General features: G+C 45.7%; 1 protein-coding gene across 1 annotated transcript; it reads right to left on the bottom strand.

Annotated features, from left to right (window-relative positions):
• Nucleotides 1–1326: 1326 nt before the first annotated feature.
• ZNF706 (zinc finger protein 706) lies at nucleotides 1327–6950 on the bottom strand. The gene is made up of 4 exons (XM_072852091.1): nucleotides 6793–6950; nucleotides 3573–3709; nucleotides 2265–2372; nucleotides 1327–1630 (listed from the first exon to the last, which is right to left on the bottom strand). The coding sequence occupies exons 1-3, from the start codon at nucleotides 6917–6919 to the stop codon at nucleotides 2277–2279; spliced, it is 360 nt and encodes a 119-aa protein (XP_072708192.1). The 5' UTR covers nucleotides 6920–6950; the 3' UTR covers nucleotides 1327–1630; nucleotides 2265–2276.
• Nucleotides 6951–9752: the final 2802 nt, after the last annotated feature.

Raw genomic sequence — 9752 nt, 5'->3', positions numbered from 1 at the left:
TAAAAGTTAAGTGGTATACAGGTTATCCTGGAGTGACTATAATACAGAGAAACTTTATGCCAAAGTAAGTATTTACAGAGATACTGTCGCAGCAAAGAGGACAGGAAGCTAGTCTCACAGAAGTAGTTCAATAAAGAGCAAATGAGTGGACAAAGACAAAGGCTTTGACTTTATATAATAAAATACCAAGTGCATTCTTTTAAGTGAATGAGTCTTTGAGACTATGGTCCTAGATTTTAGGAAGCCATTTGAAGGTCAGATGTACAGTCCTGCTGCATAGCAAGGGTTACTTGGACTGCCAGAATTTTTACATCCGTTGTAACCTCAGTAAATCACAGCAATTCTAGTATTGCTTCTTACTGCAAGGTCAAACCTAAAGCTCTTAAATAAGCCCCCTCCAAATGCCAAAGATAGGATTTTGTATAGCAGACCTTCTAGCACAATTCGGATGTTTCTCCACTACTTCTGTGCTGTACATCTGGGATTAGAACTGAGCCCAGAACACTTTAAGGGTAATTATGTTTAGCTGCTCTAATGTTCTTGGCCAGGGAGTTACTATCCAGCTTTTTCTTGTCAATGCAACTTTAATCACATCCGATTTCTTAAAGTAGCCGTATTATTTTAGTTTGGCTCTTTCCCAACAGGCTTATTTTAAGCTGGTTGTGAAGAAAGGTTATTAATGGCTGGCTATTTTACATATTTCTTGGAGAGCTGCTACTGAAATAACCAGATGCATTTGAGGGAGAACATGTGTGGTTGACTGCTCAAATTATCATTAAAAACATCTTTTCAAATCAATTTTTCAACTAAGAGCAGAGTTGCTTTAACCTAATATTTGCGAGCGTTTTTCAAGCCAGCATACCCAGAAGCATTCAATCCTGCCACCTCTCAGCTTCCTCAGCCATCTACCAAATATAAAGGATAACAAGCATAACTAGAGTCTCTCCAGTGCATGACTTCAAGGAACATGATCCCCCACAGTAAAGGAATCCCATTCGAAATGGCTTGCAGTATTAGACTCCAATACACAGGACAAAAATTTAGAAGGAAGTCTCACGATTCTCATGCAGCTTCTAGGGAGTCTGCTGCGCCTTGAGCCAACAACTTGACCACTAGTGCTGGGCTCAAGCAGGCAGCACACTGAACAGTAAATCTGAGCAGCTTCCCTCTTCACTTAAGATTAATTTACTGTAATGTACATTACTTTCAGTGGAATGATACTGCTGATGTTTTGGCAGGATGGGGAAAATTCCACTTTGTCTTTATTATAAGGCAGATAATGCAGAAAGTTGAAACAGAACTTCTACAAGGATTTAATCTGTGATATTGTAAAATCAAAGTACTACTTTATTAAATGAGTTATTTTACACAATATGAACATCAATATAATTACAATTGTAAAAAATTTTTTTATAACAAGTATGGACTGATTTTTCAGGATTTCCAAATAGGGCACAACTGTACATTTACACAGAATTGTCTTTGCATGAAGCCCAAGAGGGAACAGCATAAAAATATGAATGTTTCTGTAGCCCCTTCATTTTTGCTGATCAACAGTTTTAGAAAAGCAGCTGCAGGTTTGTTATGTAAGGTCTGACAGTAGAAGAGTCAATAGGTGCCATGATTTCACCTATAAAAAACAAGAATAACTCAGTTAAGCTGAACTGTCACGTAATGCTGTTTACCTTTACATGAATGAAATACCTTAATAATGCTTTTTACCTCATTTCAGCCTTTTATTATAACCACTTTTAGTTACAGCCTAACAACTGGCTATTGGGAAATCTCTTCTATAGTTAATGCAGAGGTTAAGTTTTATATTTGAATGCAGAAAAATCTGCATTCGCTTGCATAGCTTCAGGAAGAAAAAGGCTCAATTGTTGGAAATATAGTAAACAACTATTTCCATTACGTGTTTTGTAGCAACAGATTGTATTTATTTTACATATTTTGTTCAAAGCAAAACTAACATTTCAAAGCAAGAACTAAATAATAAAGTATTCCTACAACTCTAACGATGACCGTTTTAAATAACATGAATCCCTTTTAAAACAACCTCCACGCACAGTGGAATGCCACAGCCATTTCACCTATGTAAGTATTAGCTTGCATCTCCTGTGTAACAGTTCAGGAATATAACCTTAACCTACAGTTAATTTTCATATTAAAGGAAATAAAGCAAGTTTTAAGTCCCAGTTGGTGGTGGTAAGAAAAACTGATTCATAATATACCTCAGACAATCATTTAAAAATTAAGGTAATGACCTGTAGACAACTTTACGCCTGAACATCAGCCAATTCTGGAGGAAGTGGAGTCTTAGGATGCTTGCTTTCAAAGTGCTGTTTGAAGGTCTTGGGATCCGGCATTTGTGTCTGATTAAAGAGAGACATTTAACTTTATGCACAGTACAAGAGCTAAATGATACTGCAAAACCTGTTCCCCCGCCATCTTTTATTTTCCTTTTCCCTGAAGCAAATTGCCTCCTCAATGACACTGCTCTAGTGACAGAAGTACCATTAGTTTAGCTGCAGATTAAGAGAGAATATTTAACCTCAGATTTTCAGAGAGGTGTTTTTAAGCACTAGTATCACACTGTTTTGGCATGTTCATCAATGGTATTATTCTTGCTAGAAACCTCCCTGCAGATCTTACACTTCACATGCCAGTTTGGTGGAAAACCTACCTCCCTACCATTTTCTTTTTCAACACCTAAAAGATAAATGTTTATCCTTTCCAGAATCAAATCTTTACCAAAGCTATTTCTTTTGTTTATCAATAGGCCAAAGAGTATGTGGCATACACTGATTCTCTACTTGGCACAAGCTATCTCAGATCATTGCTACTACACAGTTGCAGGCATCAACTGCCCAAAGTGATTGCTGCTAGAGCCTGATTTCACAAGAAGAGCAGCTGGTTACAAGTACTTAAGCGAGCAGCCCTTAATTTGGAATCTTACTGAAGACATTCAAAGTGACAAATCTATTCTGGGACTGACCATTTAAGTGGAAATGGTAAGTTTATCCTTTAGCTCCAAAACAAGCACGTTCAGGAAAACCAGTCAGAAGGAAAGTATAATCTGATTAGTGCTTGTATTTCTGTCCTCTTGTCATTTATTCTAGTAGAAGTTACTGTGTATCAAACTTACTCTAAAGCTTTTGGCACCACCACTTTTCCTCTCTACATTAACATCAATAAGCAGTGATTCTAAGACAGGCCAATTCCACCACAAGAAAAGATGTTTCCATTTGGAGATCAAACAGGAAGTGATCTCACACTTTTTACATTTTAAATGTCATACTAACAGCACGTGCAGACCCCTTCAATTCAAAAAGCAAGATAACTACCCAGAACAGATCTGTATATGACTTCTCAGATTTTCTCATATCTCAATTATGAGTACAGCTGAGTAATATGTAAGCAAGTCACATAACAGATGCAAATGCTTATAGCAACAAGCTAGACAGCCACTTAAGAAGTTTTTTAGTTTCCACTATATAAACTTCTAAAATTTCTGCTCTAGGCTGGAAGACAGACCTGCCTACGATAATATTTTTGTCTTCAGTTCCTCTTACCCTACAGACAGTGCAGGTATATATCAAGGCAGCCTTGGCTGCAGCCTTCTGATCATGTCCTTGTTTCTTTTTTTGCTCAGCTTGCTTTTTGGCATTTTTCTGCTGCGACTGAATCTTCTGCTGTCCGCGAGCCATATCTACAAACAAAAAGAAGACATTTAGTCTACAAATGTGAGAAAGTACTGCTGCTAGCTGACTCAGAAGCCGTAATCGTGAGCATAAAGCAGTCATGTGCTCTGTCCCTAAGGCCTACAACTCCCATAATTCATACACAACAGACATCTGTTCAAGCTCTTTACTATGTAAAGACTCTCTGGTTTTAGTATCTTTCTTAAAATAAGCACCAGAATTTAGTCCATTCTAAGGTTTCTTCCTCTACAAAGCTGCAAAGTCTACTTTCGAGAAGTGTTTTCAATAGTCAGAACAATTAATGTTTACTTTATAGTTAACAGAAACTTATTCTCTATTTCTACAGGTACAGTAAAATTTAGAGTTTCTGTTCTTTTTTTTTAAAAGCTTAAGACTCAACCTTTATTTCTGGAACTAGAAACAGGTTCCAAGAAAGGCAAATCAAAGTATTACCCAAGCTGTATTACTGTCTTCTGGCACATGTGCTTGTGATCTGCTTTGGAGTTGGGAATGGCAAGAACAATAGGTCATCCCTCTTTATTCAAGGCTATTTTTACAGGTGGCCATCCTCCTTGATTTTCAGCCAATTTTACATGCATACGTACTTCTTAAAAAGAAGTAAAATTGCCCCCATCAGAAGCCATTACTCTATACAACACAGCAGCATAAAAGAAGCAAACACTATTGCCACCTGCCATTAGAAGGTCCACCACAAGAAGAAATGAGCTACAAAAAAAAAGATCACATCTCAGGGAGCAGCAAAACAGTGTATTTTACAACAGCAACGCTCCACCTGCACGCAGCCCACTAGGCCACCCAATTCAGCTTGCAGCCCACCCCCAGATCAGACAGCAGGCAGGATTTGGGCGCACCAACAGAGCAGGCTTCAGAGCGTGGTTATATAACCCAGCAGCCCACTTTCCGCTATTATCTCTCTCACAGTCCTTCACGGCCCACGCGCAATCCAGTTGTGCAGCTCTCACAGAAGCACAAGACTTACTATGCAAGCACAGGACAGCTAGTGCATTATTTTCAGGACAACTGGTAAAGTCTAATGTTCCCAGGAGGCTGGCTGGTTGGTCATTGCCCCTCTATGCAACCTGGGCATTTGCTGTAAGTTTGGTACTCATGAGACACACACTGCCTGGCTACAACAGGTCCATCATGCGGTCCTTCCCAGAAGGACAGACGGCCTTCCACTGCAAGAGGGAGAACAGCCTATCCAAACAAAGACTGACCTCCAGTAAATATACGTGAAAAGCCCTTACAACCATTATGAAAATGAAGTTTCTATGACGCATCAACTACATCTGGAAATTCACTAGCATTGCAAGAATTTCTGGACCTGTAGCACCACAGTGCTTAACACTGAGCAAAAAGACGGTCCCAAGACCCAAACCAGCTCTTGTGGATTGAGAAGCACCTCTCAGGCCACAGTCCAGTTCTTTCATGGTATTTAACACCACCATGTAACCCTTTGCAGAAGTATCAGACTACATCTTCAGCGTTCCTTCCTCTTCCCCCACCAGTTTCTCCAAAGGAGAATTTAGAAGTCCACCTGGCTAACAAAACTGAACACAAGAAAACACAAATTCTATTAACAAGCATACAGAAATACATGTGGCATTCAACAGTTTCCATAAGATACAGCATTGAATGTTAGTAACACTAAAAATACCAGTCTATGTTTCACTGTATGCTACAGTTCCTCCGAAACATCCCACCCAGGGCCTCACACTGTTTACATACAGCGTAGCTCAACGAGAACACTGAATTCCCATTAAAAAAAAAAAAAATTGCCAATAGCTTTGCAAACACTAGAAGGAACTGTAGGTTTTATTTTGTTTCTATTCTACTAGCATTACAGTAATCCTCCAGAAGTCAAGGAGTTCCTGATAGAAAATACTCAGATGTAATAAAAAATAATTATTTTCATAAAGTGTTTGCATATTACTTTGTATTTTAGTCCCTCGATAAGAGCTTGTTAAGTAGTACTTTGCAACAGCCAACCACACTGAGCTTGTATGTATTTGGCAACTTCTGGTTTCAGTTAAGACAAACAAGAAAACATGAACAAAAACATCTGCTTAAAAATAGCAACCTCCGTATGATGCCCGAGACCAAAAATCCAAGAGTTTAAATACTGCAAATTACACTAATACAGTGGCAACACAGAGTGAATACTCAATTACTTGGAAAATCAAGATTATTTGGACTATCAGTATACTAAGAAAGTGACAAAAGTAATCCCAAAGTTCATTTAAAAGAATGATGAGTTCATCCACGAGGCTAAATCTGTATTTCAGTTGCACAACACAGATAAGTGTTGTTTTCCTTATCAGGCACACCCTCCCAGAGTCCAGCAAACAGGCCTGCTGTTTTGAAATAAAAATGCGTGAGCACAGAGGAAGCCTAACACCACAGAAAAATTTGCTGCCAAATGATAATGGCAACAGCACGGGCATTACAGGGCAGCGAGGCTGAAGCCTGCAGTACGTTAATGCCTCACACTGGGTCATTTCCTTGTAAGTAACCAGAACCTGAGCAGAGAGTTTCAAGTCCTAAAACTGGACACCGACAGCTGCTTCCACTGTCACTTGCAGAAACAAACAGCAGCTCGCGGCACCCTGGCTTCCCCGGCCAGGCGGCGAAGGGCTTGGGCCGGAGGAGCAGCAAGCTCGCCCTTCGCCCGGCACCCCTGCGAGGGCAGCCCCCGGCCTGGGCCCGGCCTAAGGCGCGAAGGGGCAGGGGGAGGCCGCGGCCCCCCGGGAGGGCCTCGCGGGGCGGGAGGGCGGCCGCAGCCCGGCCAGCCCCACCACGTGCCCCGCGGGAAGGGGCCGAGGAAGGAAGCGGGCCCCAGCGCGGAGCCCCAGCCGCGGGGAGGCGGCCCGCGGCAGGCCGGGAGCGGAGCGCGCCTCGCTGCCGGGCCGGGCCGCCCCCTTCCTCCCGGGGCGGGCCTGCTCCGCCGCGCCACGGCCGGGCCCGCTCCCCCACACGCGCCGCGACCCCCGCCCCGCCCCGCCCGCGCCGCAGCCGGCGCGGCCGCCCCGCCGCGCGAGGGGCCGGGGCCGGCGCCGGCGCCGCCGCTCACCCGGCCTGGAGTCCGGCCTGGGCGGCCTGGCCAGCGGGTGGAGAAGGCTCCGCGCGCCCCGCAGCAGCCGCCGCCGCCTGCCCGAGAGGAGGAGGAGGAGGAGGAACGGGGCGCCGCCACTGCGCATGCGCGGCCCCGCCCCGGCGCCCGCGCTGCCCTGCCCTGCCGGCGCGCGGCCCGCCCCCGCCGGCCAATGGCGGCGCCCGCCCGTTACATAAGGCGGGGGGAGGGGAGCGGGGGAGCTGGGACCGCGCTCGCGCTGACCCCCGCGGGGGTGGGGCGGGGCTCGGCTCGGCTCGGCTCGGCTCGGCTCGGCTCGGCTCGGCTCGTGCTGCGGCGGGCGGCGCCGGCCTGGCCTGGCCTGGCCTGGCCTGGCCTGGCCGCGCGCCGCCCGCCCCACTGTGGGGAGCCTCTGGGCGGGCGGGGGCACCGCGGGTCCCGCCTGTCCCCGGCCTCGGGTCCCGGTAGCGAAGGGTCCCCCAGCAGCCGGGCGGCCGGGGCTGCGAGTCCCCGGCCTCGGGGGGCGGGGCGGAGGCAGGGCTGGCGCCAGCGACCCTGCCTCGGTCGTGAGGGGGCTGCGCTGGCTTTGGGGCAGGCGCGCGCTGGTACGCCTTACGGGCCAAAGTCCCGCTGACGTCCAGTGTTGCGAGGGGTCTGGTGCTCGGAAAAAGACGAGGGACGCGACAGCCCTGTGGTCAGAGGTGACTGCGCCGTAGCGGAGGGACGGCCAGGACGCACAGCCTAGCTCTGGCCGCCCGGTTCCTGGGGACCCGAAGACGTTGGCCGCAGCTGAGCCCTGGGAAGCTGCAGGTAGATTTCCAATGAGCTGGCTCTGCTGTTGACGGCGTGCCCGGCTGTGGGCAGCGCTGCGCCGCAGTGCCGGTGGGACTGCGGTAGGCGCCTACCCTCAGACCATCGCCGCTCTTCCCAGCAAGCCCTGCTCTCAGCCACATTCCTCTGTGCTTAGCATACAGACGCAGCCTAAAAATAGTTGCTGTTCCTCCTCAGTGGGATCCGGAAAAATGGCTCTGGAGAGGCTGTAGGGATGGGGCTGGAGATGAGGCCAGGCAGGGAGAGGATGAAATCCTGTTCAGGTGGCAGTTTGCGCAGAAGGCCCACACAGAGGCTAGAAGGGTTAAATGAATTGAAAGCAGAAGGCCTGAGATGAGAGAAGCAGAATTTGTTTCAAGTTGAAAGTGCAGTAGATGTTGATTTCTCGTTTAAGGCAATGACCGCAGAGGAAGTCGTTTACAGGCTGTATTCACAGTGCAAGTAGTGGGAAAGGTATTAGCTTGCATGAATAGAAATGTAGGCAGGCCTTGTAAAGAAGGATAAAGGAGCACTTTACTTTCTGTGGACATCTTCATATATCCCAAAGGAAGGCTGAATGTCTGTGCCTTCTCTGACTGTACACCTGTTAGGACAAGGAGAAATAGAGGCAGCATCTCTGCTCAGACATGACATTCTGCCACTGAGCAATTGTGGCTTTAAAATAAGCCTGGAGTCTTGAACAGTTCTGTGACTGGGGCAAAACAGCAAAACATAATATGCTTACTAGAGGAATTACTAGGTGTCGGCTTGGCATTTTACAGAGGCTCAGGCTAGATGAGTGTAATGTTCCCTTCTGATCTGAGAGAGGAGAAAAGCAACAAAAAAATCCCTAAAGCAGTACAGTGAACATTTTGGGCCATCATTATGAGTCATGCCCAGAGCATGATAGCAGTTACAGGGGAACTGTGTAGCAGATTACTGACACTTAAGTCACTGGAAGTAGGTCTGGATGTGACAACATCTAAGACAGTCAAACATAAGCCTATGATAACAAGTGAAGTTATATTTTTCCTAACAAACATACCTGTTCGCAATGATCTCTTCCACATTAAACTGACAGTGCCGAAAATGTTTATACCTGGGCAGTGCAATCCACACTGCATTAAAATGATCTTGTCAGTAGGTTCTGAACTTTATGAAAATAGACAACTATAAAAAAACACTGAAAGTGCATGTGTGCATGCTTGTGGGCTGGTAGGGAGAGGTGGGCATTTTGGGTTCTGTGCTTGGAAGCAGGTGGCTTTCAGAATGAGGTTTTGGTTTGATCGGAGAGAAGATCACCGAGTGAAAAAGTAGCCTCTTTCCTGGCTGATGCTATTTTAGGAAGACTGTTGGCCTCAGATGTGCAACTGGAGACTGCTTTCAAGGGTCATGTCCCCATACTACGGTGCTGCTACACACCTGGCTGGATGAGAATTTCAAATAAAGCAGATCTCTTTAATGCACGTTGAGCTCTGGCTGGTCTCCAAACCTTTTTCTGCTTTTGGTAGAAGAGAGGATCTCCTTGCAGGACAGGGGACCGCAGCCTTCCCTCTAGCTGCTCTGTCTTTTGTCCCTTTGTCCTGTTCGAAGCATCGGTCCCTGTATTGCCCAAATCATGGCTCTGCAATTTAGATGCTTCAAAAGAGACTGTTAGGAAACAAAAATGCAGTGTGAAAGAAGAATACAAGTCCCCATAGTTGAGATTTCTACTATGAAGAGAATAAGGAAAATTTCCCATTCACTCTAAATAAATTTTCAAAATTTACTCACTGCATGAAACTTATTTATCACACCAAAGGGGATATTTCCATGCACGTGTGCAGGTTAGCAGAGAGGCACAGGGTGGATATGGTGAGCTGGTAGAGAGGCAAGACTGGTCTGTGTGCTGGATGCTTTGCATAGCTCTGACAAAATGAACCCCTCGTAATTGCAGTTTATCTGGCTTACGGACTTCCTCTCTTTGTCTTGGTCCCATATGAGGTGAAGCAAGCCAGGGTATATGAATGAAAGTATAGATAGAAGTTAAAATGAAAAATAAATGCAAGCTTTAGATTGAAATGTTGTATCTTTAAATTATACTGCAGAAATATAGAAATATACTGCAGCGTTTTTCTGCGTGCTTCTTGTTTAATTGTTGTTTTCTAATT

Source organism: Ciconia boyciana, chromosome 2 (genome assembly GCF_034638445.1).
Source record: "Ciconia boyciana chromosome 2, ASM3463844v1, whole genome shotgun sequence".
In the NCBI taxonomy this organism is placed as follows: Eukaryota; Metazoa; Chordata; class Aves; order Ciconiiformes; family Ciconiidae; genus Ciconia; species Ciconia boyciana.
The sequence above is the reverse complement of the archived record's forward strand: the minus strand, read 5'-3'. Positions and strand labels throughout refer to the sequence as shown.